The following is a 27139-nucleotide window of genomic DNA, read 5'->3' as shown; positions in this document are numbered from 1 at the left end:
CATAAATGTAAACAAAGTGAGAGTGAGGAAGACGCCGCCACGCTGTTAAATTCAACTTTATATTGGTCATTTATATAATTTATATTCATTTTACGTCCATAAAATGTCGAAAGAGAGTGAAAAGAACAGCGAGTCAATGGATTTGACTGTACAAGTGCTGTCATGGGTTTACGAGCATTGTATTAAATATCGAATAGACGACATGAGTTACGGTAAGTAGTATTTTATGCCCTTTTCAGCATCCTGCGTAGTATTTTATGCCCTTTTCAACATCCTGCGTAGTATTTAATGCCCTGTTCAGCATGCTGCGTAATATTTTATGCCCTTTTTAGCATCCTGCGTAATATTTTATGCCCTTTTCAGCATGCTGCGTAATATTTTATGCCCTTTTCAGCATGCTGCGTAATATTTTATGCCCTTTTCAGCATCCTGCGTAGTATTTTATGCCCTTTTCAGCATCCTGCGTAGTATTTTATGCCCTTTTCAGCATCCTGCGTAATATTTTATGCCCTTTTCAGCATCTTGCGTAGTAATTTATGCCCTTTTCAGTATCCTGCGTAATATTTTATGCCCTTTTCAGCATCCTGCGTAATATTTTATGCCCTTTTCAGTATCCTGTGTAAGTAATTCGTAGGGACATGCTTGAAATGTAATTGAAATAATGAAATGCATATATTTGGGATTCTGTGTGTGAAATTTGAGGTATAATTCCGTCTGTCCTGTTAATGATTGTCCCAAACTGTGGTGTATGTAGGATAGCGGCCACCTGCATATACACTTACGGCTAACTTAGAATACGGCATTAGGTAAGTAGGTAAGGACACGGCTTGTAGGTTAGGTTAGGGGGGAAAGTTGAGGTAAGTTGATGTCCATTCTTAATCAACTCAGAGGAACTGGCTGCTGATATACAATGGCTCCAACCATTATTTCCCTTGCAAATAAATAGTTAATAAGATATACCCCAATATATCCTACAGTAATGGGGCCAGTCAGTGGGAACCTTGAGTTTAGGGTAGGGGAGATTTACTGGCGAATCGATAATTAATGGTAAAACTAACCTTTTTTTCTATATACGTTACTCTCTGGGACGCATAATAAATCCACGAAAAATTGCACAAAATATGGGGATCCTCTTCCCCTGAAATGTTTATTTCATTCTTTAGGTCACGGTTTGTGAGTTGGAGGTTTCGGAGCCTTTGTATATCAGCGGCCAGTTCCTCCAGCGAGCATAAAATATAGACACCAACCAAACTAAACTTCCCCCCCCCTAATCCAACCCATAAGCCATGTCCTTACCTACTTACCTAACCGGTGGGTTGGGGTGGCTAATGCCCCCTTACACTGCTGTATTATTATATAGTCAGCCGTCATCATACACACAGGTGGCCGCTTTTATACGTACACCCCGAGGTTTCTGCTCCCATTTGTGCATCTGTACATGGTTTCTTGCATGAATATGAGCTTATGCTTCGTGCGCACTAGCCATCCTCCTTATTGCTCCATGACGGGTTTATACCGTGTACTGTATTTATTTGTACTTTGGACTGTTCTGGGTAAATATATGATACTTTAATTTCATGTTTGATATATTTCTGCCAATGATTATTGGAGCTAACCTCCTGTTTGAGGTTTTGGACTCCCTTTAAAAAAATATTTATGGTGAACTCCAGTGGGAAACTGAGGTTTTTTGGGTGGGGAAATCCCATAAACAAGTGATTTGCAACAATAATAATGGTCAGAATTGCAAAATAAACACAAGGTAACAAGTTGGAAAAATATATGGTTCATGTAAGTGGCTGAAGATTAAAGTATCATAATTATCTATTATTCACTAAATGTCCCCTTAATGGTTTTTTCTCTGCCGTGACTCTCTAAACTCGGAAAATTAACATTGTATCCCTGCTCCTATGTCTGGCAACCGGTACATGTTGAGCTGTGCTAGCAAGCCCCATAGGTCTTTATTTCAGGGTTATTTTCTTTTTTTACATCATCAACGATAGCTATACACTGAATGGAGTGTTTTCATTATAATCAATTACTGACAGATGAAATTTCACCAAATTAAAAAAGAAAATACTTTCAAAATAGATTGTGCATCCCTCTTTGAGATGTCTTTGTGATGGTCAAGCTGAAACTGAAGGGGAAGGTGCAAAAATAAATAGCTGTTGTAGAACGGCATCCCGGGACTTGTGCATAAACATTTGGAAGCTTGTATTTGGTTTGAAAAGACAGGCAATGATTGTCATACAAAAAAAAACAGAACAGCGGGAAAAAGCAAACGCAAGTAACAGATGCGCAATAACTCGCCATCACTCTACCAAATGTAAACAATGGAGTTGAAGTAAGAATTAGCCCTCACATTTTAATCAACTATTACGTAAGTTATTATGCCCCAGCCCCCATTTACCATACAGAGAAAAATGTTAAACTAGCCAGCACTTGTCCATTCCTTATAGCGATTTTCAGTTTCGCTAGTAATTAAAGTATCATATATTAACCAAAAAATTACATACAGTATTAAAAATGGAAGCTAACCTAGAACACAACCTAATGTAACCTAACCTAGGATCCTTATTGTTACCTACTCACCTACTAAGGGGGGGGGGGGGTGGTAGCTGCGGCTCTCCTCAGACAGGTGTATCCTTAGCTTACCGTAAGGCTGTGTCTCAACTCTGCGTTTGCTTCCTACCCGGGTTCCTTCCTAGCTAGGTAACACTAAATCATATTTCATAAGTCGTAAAACAAGCTTCATAATATCGTATTTCAGACTAAGATAGACAGCATTTTCCCCAAGAAAAAATAGATTTGACAAGTGATAAAAAAGTTTATGCCTGTCCCAACCAAGTACTTATACCCCAATTCCATTAATACATACATACATATACTAAGGCACTTCCCCCAATTTTGGGGGTTAGCCGACATCAACAAATGAAACAAAACAAAAAGGGGACCTCTACTCTCTACGTTCATCCCAGCCTCCATTAATATGTGCTCAAAATTCTTTTAATGTGGAGTTCTGCCCCCAGACTCTTATTTCGTTGTTGTATTTCTCAACCCATAACCAAGTGATTAGCATATAACTGGCCATAAGAGAATTCTGTCTGAACTATGTCCTAGCTTTGGTGTTAATTGAATGGGTAAAATTGTTATTGTATATTCTGGGAGGAAAGAGGACAAATAGATAAATTCACATGCAAACAAACAATATATCTTGACCATCGTACCATTTTTGAAGTCGCTGAATCCAAATTCTTCGGACTCTAGCAATCATAATTATGAGGACGATCGGAGTTATGGGGTACATGACTTGATTCAGTTTTTTCACACACTGGAAGTCGACCAAATAGGCTTTCACAAAATAAATTTGTTCCGTAACCGAAATACAAACCACGCTATTTACATGGGGTATTACTTTTGGCGTAGCTGAAATGACGAGCCATTAGATTTTTAACGAGGGTTAACTACCCTCTCGCTAGTTAGCTAGCCCTCCCCTACCCCTTCGCTAACTAGCGAGAGGGTAGTTAACCCTCGTTAAAAATCTAATGGCTCGTCATTTCAGCTACGCCAAAAGTAATACCCCATGTAAATAGCTAAGGTTCGTATGGTTAGGAAAAATACAAATTATCTACGAATTTGTCATATTTGAACAGTTTATGCATGTGGTACAATTGCACAGATGTGAATATTCTATTGTTTTATATACTGTACTGTAGTATTTGTTTAGGCATAAATAGAAACCCTCCGCTATTTATAAGGGTATTACTTTCGACGTAGCTGAAAGACTAGCCATGATAATTTTTGCGAGGGATAACTACCCCATCCGCTAGTTAGCGGGTGGGGGTTGGGGTAGACCTTGGAGGAAAAATAACTGGAGATGCCCTGACCCGGATTAAGGGAAGCCAGGTTTTTACCCTTCAAACTGTCAGTTCTTGATCCTTCAAGTTAATCTCTGTCACTGTATTGGAATTTGTAGTCAGTTCTATTCAGACCTTTGTTTAGAGACGGTAACCCTTATTGTGCTTTCATTAGCGATGGCTCCTTCCTGTGCTGCCCTTGGTTGTACGAAAAAAATCAGTTGCCTGCCTTTAGGCAAAAATCAGTAACAACAGTTGTGAGATTATCACAAGCTGTGTTCAATGTCATCCAAAGACGGCTATAAAGGTCAACGACTTTACTGTAGTTCATTATTCCAAGGAGTTTGTAACTGATTCACCAATAAGTTGAGCAACAAGTTTAACATTATTTTTTTTTGATAAAGCATCACATGAAGGGACCATCGCTAATAAAATAGCACAAGAAAATAGTTATCGGCTATAAACAAAGGTCTGGGTAAAACAGACTAAGTACAAGTACGCTGTTGGAGGATTAACTTGGGATCGATATTTGACAGTCTGAAGGGGTGAATTTGGCCAAACCCTGGTCTCACGGGTTCAGGAAAGAATTCTGAGTCAGGGCATCTCCAGTAGTATTAATCCTCCTAGGGGTAGACTGGCTACCCCGCTCACTCACACCTCTCGGCTGAGTAACCACTTTACTTTGTGGCTCGGTAGAGGACGGATATGCTGCCTTTCTCTTCCGCGAAGATTTGCCTTGATTGCTTTTCTGTTTAGTTTATTCTTTTGTGTGTGTTCTTATCTCCTACATATATATGCGTGTATATATGGAAGCATACTGGTATTTTGTGAAATACAGTACTTGTAACTTTAATTACAGTTGACAACGTATCCGGCTGTCTCCACCGTAAGGGAGTTTTCATTGTATTGATACTACTACTCCCCTATTTTGCCGCCCTCCCCTGTGTGGATGGCCGACAGTTCCTTGACACTCCCGTGTGTTTGTTTCAGTACTTGAGCTAAAGTTCATAACAATTCCGCTCCCTTTCGAGGAATTCTCTTACAAGGAAGGGGACTTATTCTTCGAATAGTTTGTTATGCAGCGGAGTTATGAATTGTAATTCATCACAACTTTTATTACCTTTTCTACCAGATAGCACTGACATGCCGATGGCTTCGGCAGCTCTGGTCAATGTCCTGCAATTCCTGTGGGAGTTCGTGAGCTGCCCACCTTACGAGGTAGCACTCGTTGCTGACCTTCAACTTGAACAAGGCTTGGTGATGGGAAGCATAGAGTGCTGCCAGTGTTAACCTTCCCCCGAGTTGGGCTGCCCCCCCTTCCGAGGGAGAGCTTCCATACTTCAGCCGTTTAACAACCTTTCCTCTTTCAGGAAGAATTACTGACAGCTCGGAGAGATCTGCTTCTGCTATCTCTTCTCCGAAGACTGTGCTTCTTCCCCTTGAGTTGGGGAAAAGCAAATCCAAGGCTTGTTCCTCCTTCGGCAGGAACTTCTCTCTCGTTCGCGAGAGAGATCGTTACGCCTGTGCTTTTTCTCATAGAGCTTGGAGAAAGCATTTCTTAGGCGATGTCCTTCTTTGGGAGGACTTCTCTCTCGTTTGCAAGAGATTATTATGCTTATGCTTTTTTCCCAGAGCTGGGAGATAGCTTGTCTTAGGCGATGTCCTCCTTCAGGAGAACTTTCCTCTTGTTTGCGAGAGAAAACTTATGTTCAGCTTTTGCGTTAGAGCTGCGGGTTGTAACAGGTGCTGTAGCCTGTCGGTCAGGCCTTAAGTCTGTTTCCGACTCTAAGGAGTTTGCTGATCCACCAATATTAATAATAATATTAATAATAATAATAATAATAATGATAATAATAATAATAATAATAATAATAATAATAGTGTACGTAACCCGTCAAAATGATTTTTAAATCTTTAGATAAATACACACATATTCAACCCTTCCCCCTTTCCTAACTATCTCTCGGGGTAACCCCCTCTCACCAGGGGGCTGTAGCAGAGCTTTCTCCGAAGCAGGTATCTCTTTCGGGGAACGAATCTCATTCTCAAGGGAAGACTGCCTTTGGACAGCGGCAGTCCCCCTTATGCTTATGGTTTTCCTCCAGGGGCGGAGCGAGAGCCTTTGCTTGAGCGACGTTCTCCTTCGGGAAAACAAACCTCCCCTGTGGAGGAGGTATCTTAAGAGCTGGATCCGTCTCCACATCGGGCGGAGTCTGCTCTGCGTTCCTCTCCAGAGGATCGTAGGGTGGAAGTTTTTGTGATCCCTCGCCATCCTGTACGTTCTCCTCCTCGTGCTGTGAGGAGACGTCTTTTTGAACCTGCTGGTTCTCCTCAAGGTGTTCGTAACCTCCGGGCTATCGTCATGTTGATCCTGCGGGTTCTCATGACTTTAGGAGTCCTTCGGGCGGTCCCCTTAAACGCACTCTGTTGGAGCCCTTGAGCATTGGACAGGTGTCTGACGCTGATGAAGAGAGTAGGCGAGTCGCATGGCATCTCCTATGCCGTTCGTCATTCTGAAGGATGGAAAAAGGTCTTGACTACCTTTGTTCCAGAGTTTGTAGCCAAGACTCGGAACCCCAGAGTCTATGACCCTCTTCTAGATGTGACTAACGATCAAGAGGACCTACTTCCCTGTCGTATTAGAGCTCTACGGTGGTATCATAAGAGAACCAGGCATTTCAAGCTAGAGTATAAGTTGTTCCTCAGCCGATCTCCAAGAACACACTCACTTTCTGGCTTTGTAAGGCCATTAAACTCCCATACTCTGCTTCTGAGAAAGCCTCTAGTAGTCTCCCTATCCCGCTAACCAACAAAGTCAAATTAATCTGTTCCACCCTCGCATTCAGAAAGAACATGTCCTTGGCGCAGTTGCTGAAGGCAGGCGCCTGGAGTCATGGGACAACCTCCACTGCCCTGTCCTTAGGACCTGTGATACCTGTTCAGCAGGTTGTATAGGAAGCCTAGCACCCTCATGGGACAAGAAGCATCTTTTCTTAGATAGCGGTTGCGATTCAAGTCCGAGAATGAAAGGTGCCGTAAGAATGTCTGGGCATTTTTCCTTTCTTGCTCCCCTACCTTAACCCTTTTACCCCCAAAGGACGTACTGGTACGTTTCACAAAAGCCACCCCTTTACCCCCATGGACGTACCGGTGCGTCCTTGCAAAAAAATGCTATAAATTTTTTTTTTTTTCATATTTTTGATAATTTTTTGAGAAAATTCAGGCATTTTCCAAGAGAATGAGACCAACCTGACCTCTCTATGACAAAAATTAAGGCTTTTAGAGCAATTTAAAAAAATATATACTGCAAAATGTGCTGGGAAAAAAATAACCTCCTGGGGGTTAAGGGTTGGAAATTTCCAAATAGCCTTGGGGGTAAAAGGGTTAAGGTTTAACAATCGCGACGCTACGTACCTGGATCGTACGATCCATGCAGGTTAAGCTATTCGACAGAGAAAGTTTCCTTCACTTTATTTTATTGAAGTATTTTCCACGTCCTTCTGTACAAGGGGAAGGATGGAGAGGTGTGTTCCCAGTCATCTTATAATACTTAGACATTCGGATACTCATATCCGGAAGGATGTAGATTCCTCCTAGATCAGTGGTTCCCAAACTATCTTACTTGACGCCCCCTTTTTGCTTCCAGTAGACCTGTACGCCCCCACTCCTCTCTTTTTTTTATACGAAACTATTCTTACATTTATATCTTAGCAATGTACAGGAAAACAGATTTCTGTTTGTATTACATTTTAATAATGAAAGCCCCTCAAACAAATAATAGTACATTCCAGTAACTAAAAACTAAACATTTCGTTCAAAGTGAGGGAAAAAAAAGTTTGAACATTAGCAAATTTTATTATTCTATTAAACTAGTAATTCCAAGCAGATGACTTCACGCCCCCCTTGTATCGTGCTCACGCCCCCCTAGTGGGGCGCGCCCCCCAGTTTGGGAACCACTGTCCAAGAGTGTCCACTAATCCTTAGGGGGGGCCTTGTCTAGCTCCTGTGATATCCCTACGCTCAGGTAGTTAAGAGGTTGACGCGAGTCATGATTTTTGCTTCTTTAACTGAATCGAAGTACATCGATATTTCTGCCATCCTAAGGATGAGCCTCCACTTGTATTATGTATGGGAATAAGTCATAGTTTTATGAATAGAACTTACCTGGCAGTTATATATACATAGCTGAATGTATATATAACTGCCAGGTAAGTATTCATAAAACTTTGTTTTATCATAAAAACTCCTTTTTTATGAATAGAACTTACCTGGCAGTTATATATACATTCAGCTATGTATATATAACTGCCAGGTAAGTATTCATAAAACTTTGTTTTATCATAAAAACTCCATATTTAATTTGTATTTCTCCTAATTATTAAAACTCAGGTTTTTATGGTTTGGAAAATTCAAATATGTTAAAAAAAATTTTATATTTAAAGGACTGGGTCATTGTATAGCTAGGTGAAATACAAAATACTTGGAAAATATGGATTGTTTAGATTTTAGAGAATAGGAAAATCACACTTTTTGATTTTGATCACAGTACTGTGAAGCTGTACCCTGACATTTAATTGAATACATCTTTCAGAAATTGAAGCAATGTTTCGAGAAGCAAACATGAGGCCAGATTTCTTCAGGGGATTCCCCCTCCTCGTCAGAAGGCTTCAGCTGTTGGCTGCAGAAAAGACGCTAGAGAACGTGGAGCCTCTCGAGCATCTCCTGGAAGATTTGTTGAGGATCATCTCGTTCCAGCGATGCCGTCAGTTATACGGAACTTTGATCCGGCTTTATGTGACAGCTAAATTACTTGTGAGTTGTAGTTTTTTTTTTTTAGTTGTTCCTATGCATCTAAGTACTTGAAACAAACCTTTAATTGTTCCGTAACTAAAATACAAACCACGTTATTTAATATGGGTTATTACTTTAGGCGTAGCTGAAATGACGAGCCATTAGAATTTTAACGAGGGTTTACTACCCCACCGCTAGTTAGCGGGGGGTAGGGAGGGTTGCCTGCTACCCCCCCCCCCCCCCCCCCTCACACACACCTGTGCTGAGCTCACTTTGCTCTCGGCTCGGGTGGTAGTCGGACGTGTCCGCTCTCACCCTTGCCTCTTTGACAACCATTAATGCTTTTTGTTTTTTTACTTACTTTTTCTTATACTTGTAATATATATATATATATATATATATATATATATATATATATATATATATATATTCTTAATGTTTATGTATGTATTTGTGTATAGAAATGTAGTAAGTTTTCTTTTCAGTGCTGTGTGTGTGATGTACGACAACGTCACGTGCGTAGTGCAAGGCCACCACGGTTACTCGTCATGGGGTACGGCCTATCCCTCTTGGTCCTTCGGTCGTTCCTTCGGCTTTTCCGTTAACTCGGCCGCCGTGGGGAATCGTCATCGCTGGACTTTCTTCATTCATCTATTATCTTCGCTGTTCCTCCTTTCCTACGGGGAACTTGGATTCTCAGCGAAGGGAATGTGGGAGTTTAGATTGACTATGGTCTCTCTCTCTGCTCCAGGTCGTTCACCCCTTAATACTACTACGTACTATTACGGAAGCTCCTTTCCCGTTGCGGGTTGGGTTGCTATTCTGTTTATTCGTCTCAATTATTTTTAATGAAATCTAATTGTGTCTTTAACTTTTCAGCTTCTCCGTGGGGAACACTTCCCTTCGGGGGTCAGTGGTTCTTACTATTAGTGAACATTCTTAGATGATTTAGATAATTATAATTCTGTTTTTATTACAATTACTCCGCCCTCCCCCTTCTCCCGTGAATGTCTTATTTTTTGCTATTCCCTCGGGGTTACTCTTCGGAGTTTCACCCTGGGGAATCTCTGTTAAATAATTATTTAATTTTATTTTCCCAGTTAACTATGCAGTTTTTCTTCGTTTGACTAAAGAGTGCCAACGAAGCAGAGCTGTCCTGTTTGTGCCTGGGGAGTCTGCTGTCGCTGCCGTCCCTCGAAGGACATCGTCATGGGCGTTATCTCTTCAATTAGAAGTTTTCCAATGACAACATGCCAGCACTTCAGATCATCTTAGAATGCTAAAGGAGGTTCACCTCCAGGGGTTGGGTAACTTCCCTTCCGAGGGTGGTTCCCTCCCCGGGTGTGAGATCTTCTCCCTGCAAAGGGAGAACTTCCCATACCTTAATAATTCATCGCCGTCAACTACTGTGCTGCTCTTTGGTCAGACTTTTCTCCCCCCTTGCTGAGTTTCTCTTCCTTCAGGGGTGGAGCACAGTCTTGGCAAGTCTCTTCTACGAAGTGTTCACCTCTCTCGTTCGCGAGAGAGGCCACTCGTAGAGACTCCTCTTCGGAGGATTGTTCCTGATTAGCTCAGCTTGCTGATCCGGACTTCTCCGCAGATTTATTCGCCATCTCCTAGATCTGCCGTCTCCGTTCCTGACTGCTGACGCGCTATGGACACCTACACATCCTGTTGTTAAACAGGCATCGATCCCTTCGGGGAAAAAAGGGCATATGGGCAAATACTGCACATACTTCCCTTAAGCGCCAGGTTTCCCCTGCGCGCCAACGCTCGCCTGCGCATCAGCGCACATCGTTGGAGTTTCCTGAGATGACACACAGGCGCTCTCCAGTGCTTCAGCCTGCGAGTGTCTCCAAGTCTCTTCTACGAAGGGTGCCTCTCTCGTTCGCGGGAGAGGTGTCTCAGAGACCCCGCCTCGGAGGATCAAGCAGAACTTCCAGTGTTGATCGTCCTGCCAGCTGACCTACCGATCTTCCAGCTCGACCTTGCGCCCTCCCCCGCGCGAGGCTGCCGGACATTGCGCGGTAAGGGAGCCATTGTCACATTCCCCCCCCCCCCCCTCAGCACAGCACAGCACAGCACAGCACAGCACGCTTGCCGGTGGGGGGAAAGGTTCCAGAGAGGCCCAGGGACATGCCTTCCTTAAATAACCTCATTCTATGACTAACATAACCTACTAAAATTGAATAAAAAAGCCAGAAAAGGCCGAAATTGGCCATTATTTTCTATCGAGTACAATTATTTGCGATACATCATAAGATACTGGCACCTAAACTTTGTTACCTGAGGCCGGAAGTTATTAGTCCTATATAACCGGTTTATGATTTTTCCGAACCATGAAAACCTAAGACCTTTAAGTCACGCTTGGTTGAAGGGCTCGGCACACCTGCAATCAGGCACCTACCACTACAGTATTATTATTATTATTATTTTCTAAGCTACAACCAAAGTTGGATAACTATGCTATAAGCCCAGGGGCTCCAACAGGGAAAATAACCCAGTGAGGAAAGGAAACAAGGAAAAATAAAATATATTAAGAAGAATAAGAACATTAAAATAAATATTTCCGATTTAAGCTATAAAAATTTTAACAAAACAAGAGGAAGAGAAACTAGATAGAACAGTGTGCCCGAGTGTACCCTCGAGCAAGAGAACTCTAACCCAAGACAGTGGATGACCATGGTACAGAGGCTATGGCACTACCCAAGACTAGAGAAGAATGGTTTTATTTTGGAGTGTCCCTCTCCTAGAAGAGCTGCTTACCATATCTAAAGAGTCTCTTCTTCCCTTACCAAGAGGAAAGTAGCCACTGAACAAATACAGTGCAGTAGTTAACCCCTTGAGCAAAGAAGAATTGTCTAGTAATCTCTGTGTTGTCAGGTGTATGAGAACAGAGGAGAATCTGTAGAGAATAGGCCAAACTATTCAGTTTATGTGTAGGCAAAGGGAAAGAACCGTAACCAGAGAGAAATATCCAATGTACTACTGTCTGCCCAGTCAAAGGACCCCCATAACTCTAGCGGTAGTATTTCAACGGGCGGCTGGTACCCTGGCCAACCTACTACCTATGACCTCGTTAAAAGTTGAAACGACCGTACCAGCTTTGCGGAAGTCACGCTCCCATGAAGAATTCGTGTTTGTATGGTTAGGAAAAGTACAAAAATGCTTAAAATTTGTGATGCTTTTTGGTTTTATTTTTTACCTAATTATGGTCAATGCACTCAGCATCTGTTCTTTACTTTATCGATCTTAAAGATACAAATACAAACATATCCTTAGCAAAGATGCTTCTCTCTCTAATGCTGTTACTAAATTTTGTTTTCCACAGAATTTACACCGGAAAAAGTGTCCTTCCAATGAAATCTTGAACCGGTTCCCCCTCTTCAACTGGGAGCAGATTAAGACAGATTTTCATCTTTATGTGAGTTTCACTTTGTATACTTTTTTGTAGATAAATTAGAAGGTATTGAAATAATGAAAGAATATTGTTATCTGAGTCTTAGTTTTAAGGTATTTTGGTAATCTCAGGCTTAGTTTTAAGGTATTTTGGTAATCTGAAGCTTAGTTTTAAGGTATTTTGGTAATCTGAGGCTTAGTTTTAAGGTATTTTGGTAATCTGAGGCTTAGTTTTAAGGTATTTTGGTAATCTGAGGCTTAGTTTTAAGATATTTTGGTAATCTGAGGCTTAGTTTTAAGGTATTTTGGTAATCTGAGGCTTAGTTTTAAGGTATTTTGGTAATCTGAGGCTTAGTTTTAAGGTATTTTGGTAATATGAGGCTTAGTTTTAAGGTATTTTGGTAATATGAGGCTTAGTTTTAAGGTATTTGGGTAATCTGAGGCTTAGTTTTAAGGTATTTTGGTAATCTGAGGCTTAGTTTTAAGGTATTTTGGTAATCTGAGGCTTAGTTTTAAGGTATTTTGGGGGCAAATTGTAGAAATATTTACAGAAAATCCTCGGCTTGCAAACTTAATAGGTTCCGAGAAGCTACAAGAGAAAGGCCAAGGTTTGGGTGGATGGATGGAGTGAATGAAGCTCTGGGTGATAGGAGGATAGATGTGAGAGAGGCAAGAGAGCTTGCTAGAAATAGGAATGAATGGCGAGGGATTTTGACGCAGTTCCGGTAGGCCCTGCTGCTTCCTCCGGTGCTTTAGATGACCGCGGAGGTAGCAGCAATAGGGGATTCAGCATTATGAAGCTTCATCTGTGGTGGATAATGTGGGAGGGTGGGCTGTGGCACCCTAGCAGTACCAGCTGAACTCGGTCGAGTCCCTTGTCAGGCTGGGAGGAACGTAGAGAGTAGAGGTCCCCTTTTTTGTTTTTGTTTCATTTGATGTCGGCTACCCCCCAAAATTGGGGAGGGGCGTTGGTATATGTATGTATGTATGAGAAGCGGTTTTTAAGTCAAATTTTGTTCAATATTGTAGGTTAGGCATCAGCCGACTCACATGCGTACAATTTCCACTGCAAAAGTAAACAAATTGTCCAGTTTCATATGGCAAATGTCGTCTTGATTACTGCGTTGAATTATGATACTGTATTTCATTATGAACTTTTGATACAATATCCGAGATTTATAATATCAGTTGGATATGTGTTTGTTTGTTTGTAAGTTGAGGAACTTCTGCTATTGTATTTCGCCTTTGCTCTTTTCTGTTTGCATGGTAAAAGTAACGTAGTGTATATTTGTTACTTGTATTAGTAGGTCCTTACGTAACTTTTTTATTACTCATCTAGCTTTTATCTGTCCACATCTTTTATTTCAACTTTGTTCCAACACGGAAACTTACCTCGAACTACTTTCTTAGGAGTTGCCTGGAATCTCCTCTCATCCGACCAGTGTTTTGTGTAGTTTACCCTACTTCCGTTTTCTGTGAGGTCTAACCTCAGGTGGTAGGATACGTGCCCTGAGGCTAGGCCCGTGTCAGGCAGCCTGCTAGCTTGGGTCTCGGTCCTCGGTAAGTTCTCTGGTCGCGGCGCGATATCATCTCGACGCTCTCCTTGTCTCAGTGCGACTCTTTATGTCCCAGACTCCTTTGTGTCCCGCGTGGTTCCCTCGTGGTATCCCTGAGCTATCCCTTTGTGTCCCCGTGTGGTTACCTTATCCTTCCCTTGTGTTCTCACGTGTTATCCTTGTCCTTATTTCATATGTAATAAATAAACTTATTTTGAATGTACTTTTTTAATTAATCATGGCAACAAGATACTTTTTTTTTCTTTTTTTGTCAGCTGATTAGCCAACACATTGAATGTAAATTTATTAAATTCTTAGTGGCCAATACAGGTTCGTAAAGTCGTCATTATTATTATTTTGGAAAAGCAGGATGCTATAAACTCAGGGACCCCACCGGGAAAACATCCCAGTACGGAAAGGAAACGAGGAAAAATAGAATATTTTAAGAACAGTAATACATACATATGTATACCAAGGCACTTCCCCCAATTTTGGGGGGTAGCCGACATCAACAAATGAAACAAAAACAAAAAAGGGGACCTCTACTCTCTACGCTCCTCCCAGCCTAACAAGGGACTCAACCGAGTTCAGCTGGTACTGCTAGGGTGCCACAGCCCACCCTCCCCCGTTATCCACCACAGATGAAGCTTCATAATGCTGAATCCCCTACTGCTGCTACCTCCACGGTCATCTAAGGCATCGGAGGAAGCAGCAGCAGGGACGGGACGAGGGGGCTAGGAAACCCCTCTCCTGTATCTACATCCTGTGAGACATCGACAAAGAACAGTAATAACTTTAGAATAAATATTTCTTATACAGTATAAACAATAAAAACTTTATTCTATCTAATTTCTCTTCCTCTTTTGTTAATGTGCCCGAGTGTACCCTCAATCAAGAGAACTCTAACCCAAGACAGCGGAAGACAATGGTACAGAGGCTATGGCACTACCTGAGACTAGAGAACAGTGGTTTTGATTTTGGATAGCCCTTCTCCTAGAAGAGCTGCTTACCATAGCTAAAATGTCTTCTACCCTTACCAAGAGGAAAGTGGCCACTGAACTCCCTTTATATGACTGAGGGTTGCATAATTAGGAAAAATACAAATTACTTTAGAAATTTGTGATTTTCCTAGAAAATCATAGACTAATTTCAGAGCAGTTGGAAGAAAATGTGAATCGATATACTGTGGTGCCACTGCTTGTGAAATTCACAAGTAAATCTTTTGAATTTTCCCCACTGGTGGGAAGAACCAGCAGCGAAAAGAAAAAACCAAACACGCTTAACCCTTTTACCCCCAGGCTGTTTGGAAATTTCCAACCCTTAACCCCCAGGGGTTATTTTTTTCCCCAGCACATTTTGCAGTATATTTTTTTTAAATTGCTCTACAAGCCTTAATTTTTTCCATAGAGAGGTCAGGTTGGTCTTATTCTCTTGGAAAATGCCTGAATTTTCTCAAAAAATTATCAAAAATATGCAAAAAATAAATTTTTATAGCATTTTTTTTGCAAGGACGTACCGGTACGTCCATGGGGGTAAAGGGATGGGTTTTGTGAAACGTAACAGTACGTCCCTTGGGGGTAAAAGGGTTAAGAATAATAAGTGTCGCTTCTTAGAAATCCAAAACAGACAAATATAATACTCAACTTGGGAGCAGGGATCTCTAAAACGTCGGACATCTTCCAAAAAACACAAAACAACACGGAGCAAAGCAAAACGCGTCTGACAAACGCAAGTGCTGAGCAGGAATGAGGATGGGGGGGTGGGGAAATGTAGGGATAGAGAGGGGGGGATGTTGATGAAGGAGAGGTCTAATTGGTGAGGGATCTATGGTCGTGGTTCAATCACGCCCCAGTTTTCTATACCGACACTCAATGAGTGAGCGAGTTAGGTTTATTCCTGGCATTCCACGCATCTCTCTCTCTCTCTCTCTCTCTCTCTCTCTCTCTCTCTCTCTCTTTCTCTCTCTCTCTCTTTTTTTTTTTTGTATATTCAGCAATAACTATGTCTTAAAAATTGTGCTAGTGGAGCATTTCACTGGGCGACACAGGATCCTCGCCCGAAAATATTTTTCCTTCGTCAAAATCCCTTATTATTAATGATGATTATAATCCATAAAAATTTGATTTAACCAGCTTACTTATTGCCAACTTTTCACAATACACATACATATACCAAGGCACTTCCCCCAATTTTGGGGGGTAGCTGACATCAACAAATGAAACAAAAACAAAAAGGGGACCTCTACTCTACGTTCCTCCAGCCTAACAAGGGACTCAACCGAGTTCAGCTGGTAAGAGGCGACTAAAAGGGACGGGACGAGTGGGCCGGGAACCCCCTCTCCTGTATCTACATCCTGTGAGACATCGACTTTTCACAATGATTATTGTTAATCAGTCACTAAAGATGTTTACGTACGTTTATTTTAATACCAGTTTACAAATTTCAGGTGGAGCCACTGACTAGCATAGTATTTTCTTGCTAATTTAATTTAATTTTATTTTACAGGATGATTTTTTCAAGCCACAGTTAAAAACCTACATTAATGACGCGCACGACATCATCCGGCGAGACTTCTCCTGGAGCCGATGTTGTCTGATTCTCAGCGATCAACTGCTTGCCGAGTTGAAGGGGCGCCTCCAGACCAAAGTGCCGAAGCTTCTCGCGTTGTTGCAGCAAGTCTTTCCCAATACAGCCTTGGATAAGGTGAGTTCCATCGTAGATATTAGTCCTTGCATGTCTTGTAAAAAGCAATACAGTGCAGTACTTGTTTCTTGCGTATTTTGAAAGAACTAATTAAGTTAACCCTTTTACCCCCAAAGGACGTATTGGTACGTTTCACAAAACCCATCCCTTTACCCCCATGGACGTACCGGTACGTCCTTGCAAAAAAATGCTATAAAAATTTTTTTTTTCATATTTTTGATAATTTTTTGAAAAAATTCAGGCATTTTCCAAGAGAATGAGACCAACCTGACCTCTCTATGACAAAAATTAAGGCTGTTAGAGCAATTTTTAAAAAATATACTGCAAAATATGCTGGGAAAAAAATAACCCCTTGGGGGTTAAGGGTTGGAAATTTCCAAAGAGCCTGGGGGTAAAAGGGTTAAAAGTACAAACCCATTACTGTATACCTGAGGCTCAGTACTGTATGCTGTCTAATATCCTTAACTATATTTTCCACACTGAAAAGGACTGGTGTTTGAGATGCATATATGAAGTACCGTATTTTCCATGTCATAAGACACACTTTTTTTTTTTTCCCCCTTAGTGTTATCTTGAAACTAGGTAAAGTTGTATAGGGGAGTTTGACAACTCTCAAACACCTCAGTAATGACATACACACACACGCATCTAACGTAAAATATAAGCCTACAATCGTCATTCATATGTCGTCACCCTCATAAACTAACTGCCTAAGTCATTTTCTCCACTTGTTGGGGAAATAAAAAAAGAACCTTCTCATTTCCTAATTCTTTATATCATTGTCTTGAGCTTCAATTCACAAATTCTTAATAGAAGAATTTGTGAATTAGGATTTGTTAATCGAAGCTCAATACAATAATATAAAGAATTAGGAAATGAGAACGTTTTTTTTATTTCCCAACAAGTGGAGAAAATGACTTAGGCAGTTAGTTTATGAGGGTGACGATGTAATAAACTTATTTTGAATGTACTTTTTTAATTAATCATGGCAACACATCTACATGCAAAAATGCCAACTAATGGTATCCAAGCAGACGCCACTACGATGTATTACTTGTTGATGCAGTATTTGTTCCGGCGTAAATGCAAACCCTCCGCTATTTATGGGGTATAATTTTGGCGTACTTCAGAATACCCTATAAATAGCTCCAGGTTTGTTTACTAGGAAAAATACAAATTTGTTATTTTTATATTTTCTCATATTTTGTTAATTTGTAATACATACATACATATACCAAGGCACTTCCCCCAATTTTGGGGGGTAGCCGACATCAACAAATGAAACAAAAACAAAAAAGGGGACCTCTACTCTCTACGTTCCTCCCAGCCTAACAAGGGACTCAACCAAGTTCAGCTGGTACTGCCAGGGTGCCACAGCCCACCCTCCCCCGTTATCCACCACAGATGAAGCTTCATAATGCTGAATCCCCTACTAATTTGTAATAAAGCAATAATATGGCAATGACTTTGTTGCATGGGTTCTGAAAAATACAGATAGTTGTTGCTGAACAGAAAATTGGAAAAAACATCTCACTGCTGAGTCACACAGTGTTACCAAGTTAGCTGAAAACTAACTCGTCCATTTTATTTAGCGATGCATATTTGCACCGACTCGCGGCGGTGCCCTTTTAGCTCGGAAAAGTTTCCGGATCGCTGATTGGTTAGAATTATCTTGTCCAACCAATCAGCGATCAGGAAACTTTTCCGAGCTTAAAGGGCACCGCTGCGAGTCGGTGCAAATATGCATCGCTAAAAGAAATAGACTATAGACCTAGTCGCACAAACCGCAGAAAAAAAAATCTTCCTTTTCACAGCAGTAAAGGGAGGACAGGAATGATGCTTGAATTTCTGCGAGCATTTGCCCGCTTTAACCCTTTTACCCCCAAAGGACGTACTGGTACGTTTCACAAAACTCATCCCTTTACAGTACTCCCATGGACGTACCGGTACGTCCTTGTCAAAAACTGCTATTTAAATTTTTTTTTTGCACATTTTCGATAATTTTTTGAGAAACTTCAGGCATTTTCCAAGAGAATGAGACCAACCTGACCCCTCTATGACAAAAATTAAGGCTGTTAGAGCAATTTAAAAAAAATATACCGCAAAATGTGCTTGAAAAAAAATAACCCCGTGGGGGTTAAGGGTTGGAAATTTCCAACCCTTAACCCCCAGGGGTTATTTTTTTTTTCAAGCACATTTTGCGGTATATTTTTTTTAAATTGCTCTAACAGCCTTAATTTTTGTCATAGAGAGGTCAGGTTGGTCTCATTCTATTGGAAAATGCCTGAAGTTTCTCAAAAAATTATCAAAAATATGCAAAAAAAAAAATTTAAATGGTAGTTTTCTGCAAGGACTTACTGGTCCGTCCCAGGGGGTAAAGGGATGAGTTTTGTGAAACGTACCAGTACGTCCTTTGGGGGTAAAAGGGTTAAGGTAAGGTTGTATATTGAATGTATAGATGATTATAACTTAACAGTACATTTGTACTTCATCAATGTCTGAGATTATACATTGAAACAGGACCTAATAGAGGATAAGGCCACTTCGAGATGCCCTTATTTTACTAATGTAAGCACAAACCCGTCCTCTAGAAACAAGCATCACATTAAATACAGAAAAATTAGAGTATCTTCTCTAACCATATCTCTATATGGTATGAGAAAAATATGGCTGTTATCCCTTTTACCCCCAAAGGACGTACTGGTACGTTTCACAAAACTCATCCTTTTACCCCCAAAGGACGTACTGGTACGTTTCACAAAACTCATCCGTTTACCCCCATGGACGTACCGGTACGTCCTTGCAAAAAACTGCTATTTAAATTTTTTTTGGCATATTTTTGATAATTTTTTGAGAAAATTCAGGCATTTTCCAAGAGAATGAGACCAACCTGACCTCTCTATGACGAAAATTAAGGCTGTTAGAGCAATTAAAAAACATATACTGCAAAATGTTCTTGAAAAAAAATAACCCCTGGGGGTTAAGGGTTGGAAATTTCCAAATAACCTGGGGGTAAAAGGGTTAACAAGCCTAAGACAGTATTAGACCACCCACCACTAATCTCCCCTTCTATAGTTTAGTCTTAAGTGCACAGGTCCTATTTCGGCTGTGTGTTATTCACATGTTCTGTAAGTTATATTTGCAGTATTATACAGTATATACATTAAACACACAGCCTAACTTTTAACTTGCATTTTGTTAATGTGTAAAGTCTTAAGATTAGCCATATTCTAAAGGTGATATATGCAGTCGGGTGTTTAATGATATTAACCCTTTTACCCCCAGGCTCTTTGGAAATTTCCAACCCTTAACTCCCAGGGGGTTATTTTTTTCCCAGCACATTTTGCAGTATATTTTTTAAGAATTGCTCTAACAGCCTTAACTTTTGTCTTAGAGAAGTCAGGTTGGTCTCATTCTCTAGGAAAATGCCTGAATTTTCTCAAAAAACTATCAAAAATATGAAAAAAAAAAAAATTTTTATAGCCTTTTTTTGCAAGGACGTACTGGTACGTCCATGGGGTAAAGGGATGGGTTTTGTGAAACGTACCAGTACGTCCTTTGGGGGTAAAAGGGTTAATAGATATTACATGTACATATTAAGTTTCGTATTAACTCATCTTGTGTAAAGGAAGGGAGTCCTCAGCTCTTCTAGGAGAAGGACACTCCTAAATCAAACCTATTATTCTCTTGTCGTGGGTAGTGCCATAGCCTCTGTACCATGGTCTTCCACTGTCTTGGGTTACAGTTCTCTTGCTTGAGGGTACACTCGGGCATACTATTCTATCTAATTTCTCTTCCTCTTGTTTTGTTAAAGTTTATATAGTTTATATAGGATATATTTATTTTAATGATGTTACTCTTCTTAGAATATTTTATTTTTCCCTTTTTCCTTTCCTCACTGGGCTATTTTCCCTGTTGGAGCCCCTGGGCTTATAGCATCCTGCTTTTCCAACTAGGGTTGTAGCAAGTAATAGTAATAATAATGAGAAAGTAAATTAACAGGCAACAAACTAAATGAATTTGAAAAAAGAATATAGTTAGTCTAATGATCAACATGATTTAATACAAATATATGGAAAATCACTAGATGAATAGACCAATTATTAGGTAACTGTTATGGTAACATAATTTATGAACCCTCTGAAATACCAAATCCTGTAGAGTTTTTTAGCCAGTTAGTTCAGTGTGTCGGCAATAGATGGCGCTGATCAGGCACACAGGTTTTTTTATAGGTAGGCTTTCCTGTCTTTCCTCAACTGTCTTTGCCTTTTGAAATTCTAGATTATTCTTTATTTGATCAATAATTTAGTATGAAATGTGTACATGAGGAATTTAGGAAATATATTGGAATTTTACTTCTCCGCCGAAATTTCATCTGGATCATTTGGCAACACTGCTTTCATGTGAACAAACACTTGGAAACATTGTTACTGTGGTATCAGCTAAGACTAGTTTGGTGGTTTTTTTATATGAATATGTAGCAAAATATAAAAATTTACCGTGCTAGACGGAAAACCACACGAAAATCGCCGACTAGGAATTGCTGCTACGATAGGTTGGGAAAGACTCAATTTCTTATTTTCCAAAAATTACTTGGATGAATATAGGTTGCATCCTACCGCTTGTAGTGTCTCGTACCGCGGGAAATACGGTACCTCTTCATTTCTCAAATTCTTGGCAGGTCAGTATCCTTGTTGATTTTCAGTAGTAGAATGGCCAGGGCACCAGCCACCCGTTGAGGTACTTCCGCTAGAGAGTTATGGGGCCCTTTGACTGGCCAGACAGTACTACATTGAATCCTTCTCTCTGGTTACGGTTCACTTTCCCTTGCCTACACATACACCGAATAGTCTGGCCTATTCTTTACATATTCTCCTCTGTCCTCGTACACCTGACAACACTGAGATTACCAAACAATTCCCCTTCACCCTAGGGGTTAACTACTGCACTGTATTTGTTCAGTGGTTACTTTCGTCTTGTTAAAGGTAGAAGAGACTCTAGCTATGGTAAGCAGTTCTTCTAGGAGGACACTCCAAAATCAAACCATTGTTTTCTAGTCATGGGTAATGCTCTAATGGTCTTCTACTGTCTTGGATTAGAGTTCTCTTGCTTGAGGGTACACTGGGGCACACTATTCTATCTTAGTTTCTCTTCTTCTTGTTTTGTTAAAGTTTGTATAGGATATATTTATTTTAATGGTGTTACTCTTCTTAAAATATTTTATTTTTCCCTTTTTCCTTTCCTCACCGAGCTATTTTCCCTGTTGGAGCCCCTGGGCTTATAGCATCCTGCTTTTCCAACTAGGGTTGTAGCTTAGCAAGTAATAATAATGATAGAAGGCCATTCTTCTAGTAGAGGCTCAGTTCCTATGTAGTTCAGTCCTATACAAATAGGTCAGTCGTCCAGTGCAAGGAAAAGGTCAAGGGTCTTTGGTATGGTATTGCAAATTTTTAGCAGTTAACGACATCATTCGTAGTTCATTTGATATTTGGATAACTGTTTGTTTCTCCTTTTATTCAAGCGGCTTATTACTTTCGTGTTTTTGTTTCAACTACGGTATCTACATTTCAATAAAAAAAAAACATTTCTCTGCTCTGTGTAAAATGAAGCTTTTACCATCTTTTAGAAGTCCCAAAGCGTAGGGCGCTTCAAAAAGTCTCACTGCACGAAGTTGCTCTCGTGGATATGTGACTGTAAATTTTGATACCGAGTAGCAATTGAACATGGCAAAGACTGTTCTCTCAGGTCTCGGGAAGGGATCTAACTGTTTCTATACATTACCTACTTTATGCCGAACGGGGAGCAGTAGAGTGTCTCGGATCTATAAACATGGGGGGGGGGGGGTTTCAAGACCCCCCCCCCATGTTTACAGGGCAGCTACCTTTGGATCAAGATGATGATGTCTGGGTGATTGTTCCATTGTCTTATCTGTGGTTCTCTGGTATTGTTGTAAGAGTGATTTTCCCAACAGGCCCGCCCCCTCTCCTCGACCTCCAGGTGCACCTCTCCTACCTGGGTCCATTTCCCCTCCTCCTAAGTCTGAGTCTCCTAAGAGAGAGTAGTTCGTGGTAAGTGTCGTGTTGGAACGAATGACAATTTCTTTAAAAATTGTATTTTTCCTAACTTACCACGAACTACTCTCGGGTTACTACCCATCCTGCCTTCCTCACTGAAACCCCTCTCGGTAGGAGTCGAGATCGGTAGTTTTCTTCAGACTGGAATGGGGTTAGTTAACCCTTTTACCCCCAAAGGACGTACTGGTATGTTTCACAAAACTCATCCCTTTACCCCCATGGACGTACCGGTACGTCCTTGCAAAAAAATGCTATAAAATTTTTTTTTTCATATTTTTGATAATTTTTTGAAAAAATTCAAGCATTTTCCAAGAGAATGAGACCAACCTGACCTCTCTATGACAAAAATTAAGGCTGTTAGAGCAATTTAAAAAAAATATACTGCAAAATGTGCTGGGGAAAAAATAACCCCTTGGGGGTTAAGGGTTGGAAATTTCCAAAGAGCTCGGGGGTAAAAGGGTTAAGCTGTCCTGGGTATGCGTGATCCTGAGAGGTCCTTCTAGGTGCATTGTGGGTCAATAGAGGAGGTTGTACTGGAAGGGTGGTTGGCAGATTTGTGTGTGTGTGGGGGGGGGGGGGGATTTCTGGTCGTGGGAGAGCTGAAGCCCCCAGATAACCCAAGAGAGGGTAGTTCGTGGTTTGTATGTTAGGAAAAATACAATTTTCGAAGACATTGTCATATATATTGAGACTTTTCAAGTAATCTTGCCTTGTCTATCTTAATGATATGTTTTAATTCTTTTATTCTTCTATACTATCACCATTAACCATGTAATAGTGTACATGCAGTTAATTCTTGAAGTCTTCTAGTGTCCATGACCAAAATTTGCAATGATATTCCCAACAAACTTTTCTTGGTAGGTTCATTTTCATGTAAATTCTTAGTTCATCTATTTCATGTTTGTTTTTACCTTGCTACCTTCATTGTTTTATTATTTGTAAACATTTTTATTTTCTTCATTTCCTAATTTTTTACGTACATCAGTGCTTTCCTTATTGGAGCCCTGAGGAACTGGGAGGAACGTAGAGAGTATAGGTCCCCTTTTTTGTTTTTGTTACATTTGTTGAGAGAATGGAGAATGGCTGTCTGCTAAAGAAGGTGATGAATGCAAGAGTTGATGGGAGAAGTACAAGAGGAAGGCCAAGGTTTGGGTGGATGGATGGTGTGAAGAAAGCTCTGGGTGATAGGAGGATAGATGTGAGAGAGGCAAGAGAGCGTGCTAGAAATAGGAATGAATGGCGAGCGATTGTGACGCAGTTCCGGTAGGCCCTGCTGCTTCCTCCGGTGCCTTAGATGACCGCGGAGGTAGCAGCAGTAGGGGACTCAGCAGTATGAAGCTTCATCTGTGGTGGAAATGTGGGAGGTTGGGCTGTGGCACCCTAGCAGTACCAGCTGAACTCGGCTGAGTCCCTGGTTAGGCTGGAGGAACATAGAGAGTAGAGGTCCCCTTTTTTGTTTTGTTCTTGTTGATGTCGGCTACCCCCCAAAATTGGGGGAAGTGCCTTTGGTATATGGATGGACATTTGTTGATGTCGGCTACCCCCCAAAACTTGGGGAAGTGCCTTGGTATGTGTATGATGTATAAAGGAAATTCTGTAATTTTATCCTTGTGCAAAAGGAATAAGAAAATGTATATAAGATTTTAAGTATTTACAAAGAAATTTAATTCCAAAGTTTACAGTGTTCAAAAATTAGATCAAAATTAACTTTCATGACAAATAAAATCACAAGGAATGATGGAATTAAGTAAGTTCTAAGTTGAATATGTGTGACTTTAGGCGATTTCTATTTTACCCCCTTCAAAGTTTAAAGTTTCGAACTGTTTGCATTGTCTAACGTTAGTTAATTCTGTTTTGTGACTACTTTTCAGTCGGTCTTCCTTGTAAAATATTATCCGTTTAACCCTTTTACCCCCAACGCTATTTGGAACCTTCCAACCCTTAACCCCCTTAGGGGTTTTTCTTTTTCAAGCACGTTTTGCAATATATTTTTCTTAAATTGCGCTGACAGCCTTAATTTTCGTCATAGAGAGGTCAGGTTGGTCTCATTATTTTGGAAAATGCCTGAAGTTTCTCATAAAGTTATCAAAAATATGCAAAAAAATGTAAATAGCAATTTTTTGCAAGGACGTACCGGTACGTCCATGGGGGTTAAGGGATGAGTTTTGTGAAACATACCAATACGTCCATTGGAGGTAAAAGGGTTAACAGAATTCAATCATTTAGTTGTTAAGATTGACAATGTATATGAAACACTACTCATATTATATTCAATTGCAGCTTGCTATGGATCAAGATCACTGCCGCCGCCTCCTGAAACATGGAGTGGGAGCCTATAGCGTGCTCATCAAAAGTCTACGCAACGTCGACGGAAAGGCAAAGTTCACGAGAGAGTCTGTCGAGGCGGTCGTTCGATCTTTGACGCTGAAGAGACTGCCTTCTTCGACTACCATCGACGACAGCAATGCTGCGAAGACAATTCTTTCAGAAAGTTCATCTACCCCAGATTTTCTTTGGGCTGAGAACATGAAGGGCAGAGGGCCTGCACACACTCCTCCCTCCCCCAGAGTCACTAGGTCCCGCAGTAGAAGTTCATCCTTGGGATGTAGGCCGAAGACTAGTGTTGGAGTTGGTTTTCCGGATACAAGCAAAGAAGAGAGTGAATTTCCCAAAGTGGTCATTAAGCGAAACTATGTGTATGTTAGCGGAGTGGAATGGCCAAATGGAGAGAGCAAACTTGACTTGAGTGTGAAATGTGACAACAAAAGTTCCACAGTAAACAAAGCAAGGTCTGTCAGTAGTAGAAAGATGACATTACGTTCAGATGGAGAGAGCAAACTTGACTTGAGTGTGAAATGTGACAACGAAAGTTCCACAGTAAACAAAGCAAGGTCTGTCAGTAGTAGAAAGATGACATTACGTTCAGATGGAGAGAGCAAACTTGACTTGAGTGTGAAATGTGACAACGAAAGTTCCACAGTAAACAAAGCAAGGTCTGTCAGTAGTAGAAAGATGACATTACGTTCAGATGGAGAGAGCAAACTTGACTTGAGTGTGAAATGTGACAACGAAAGTTCCACAGTAAACAAAGCAAGGTCTGTCAGTAGTAGAAAGATGGCATTACGTTCAGGAAAGGACAGACGTCTACAAAGAAAAGATAAATCGCCAACCAATTATTCTCATGGAGTTGACAAGACTTGCAAAAAGACAGATGATGATTCTCATGGAAATTTAAGGCTTCATTCTCCTGCGGAAACGAACATCGAAGATAGTTTTGGCACCTCAGATGAGTCCGTTTCTCAGCGTGTCCCCGTAGAAAACGAGTTTGAAACCAGAAATGTGCGCTCACCAATGCTGACCATCAATGGTAAAGAGTATCCGATGCCTCCTTTTGCTCCCTTTCATCCCTTGAATATACAGGGAGTACATACGGGAGACTCGGATACCAGTGAGGAATCCGAGGCTGTCGCTAATTTAAATGTTTTGAGAGAGAATGTGAGAAACTTTGACAGAGAAAAGTTTTTGCAGATCCCTGGCGCTGCTTGCAAGTCGTTTGAAATAACGGTGAACTCAAGAAAAACGGTCGTGGATGATTTTTATTATCACCCACTCAACTTTGGTAGGTATACCGGGGATTGTGCTGCCGAGTATACCAGAGTAGAAAACCTTCCCCAAGGTCGTAATGAGGAGGAAGAAAAACTAGAGCGTCTCATATCGAGAGTAGAATCTGTCTTGGAAGGTTTGAAAGAAAAGCTAAAGAAAATGAAGTCTGTAAAACATCAGGGAAGCTTGAACTCTTTTAACAGGAGCGAAGCAAATCTTACAGAAACCTCGGATGAATCCTCAGATCAGGAAAACCCTGAACAAATGCAGGAGGATACAGATTGAGACGTCGCTGGTCTTACTGATGTCGACGAACCGGAGGTCGCTACGGGGAATGAAGAGGAAGAAAATGAGATGACTTTTTATACTGCTAACGATTCTATAAGCAGTAGTTTTATGACTGTATATAAATAGGTTAAGAATGAAGTGATGATGAGGGTAAGATTAGGAGTTTTGGTGCTACAGAATATATGGAAAATTAATTTGGTTTTTTGTTTGCGTTTATGAAGTTGTCTTTTAGTTTGCATTTATTAAGTTACCAGTTATTGTCCAAATCCTATATTTGCCAGAAGTACGCTTAACAAGTGAATGGACAGCAGTGCCAAAATTGCCACAAATATGCGTACACCTTCTCGTAATACTGTGCCAAAGGTTAAAGAATACTGTCTCTTCAGGACTACGAAAATGAAAATCAACTTGGTGAACACTGTTGAATAGGAAAAAGATTTTTTGCCTTAGAAATTGCATTGGGCTAACATTGTCTTTATCCCTCCAAGAGGTAAATAAATATAAACGTTGCTTGTTGTTTTATTTTGAATCTTAACATGAAAAAGAAAATGTTAGTTGCTTTTAGTTCATATCTACCACATTTGTTATAAGAAAGTTTTCTGTTATCTTTAAACTAATGGATACCTAAATAATAAAAAGACTTTTTTTTGACTCCCAAGATGAAATCAGTTAATTTTGCAAGATTCAGCATCGCTCATTTATACATTAATAGATGTCCCCTTCTTATTATTGTTGTTTCTTTCTATATAGGAATAAAATTATTTTTATACTCATCCACATAATACAGAAGGTTCTCAAGAAATACTGTGATTTAACAATATTGTATCATTTTATACAAAAAGCAAAATAATATTTATAATATCTATTTCAT

The 27139-nt window shown here is 40.5% G+C and overlaps 1 protein-coding gene across 1 annotated transcript; it reads left to right on the top strand.

Moving 5' to 3' along the window:
- LOC137637293 (uncharacterized) lies at positions 1-26778 on the top strand. Its single transcript, XM_068369540.1, has 5 exons — positions 1-212; positions 8446-8666; positions 11977-12069; positions 16106-16303; positions 24658-26778. Exons 1-5 carry the CDS (start codon positions 104-106, stop codon positions 26263-26265), a joined length of 2229 nt encoding a protein of 742 aa, XP_068225641.1. The 5' UTR covers positions 1-103; the 3' UTR covers positions 26266-26778.
- Positions 26779-27139: the final 361 nt, after the last annotated feature.

Source organism: Palaemon carinicauda, unplaced genomic scaffold, assembly GCF_036898095.1.
Source record: "Palaemon carinicauda isolate YSFRI2023 unplaced genomic scaffold, ASM3689809v2 scaffold633, whole genome shotgun sequence".
Lineage (NCBI taxonomy): Eukaryota > Metazoa > Arthropoda > Malacostraca > Decapoda > Palaemonidae > Palaemon > Palaemon carinicauda.
This window is presented reverse-complemented; position numbering and strand designations above follow the sequence as displayed.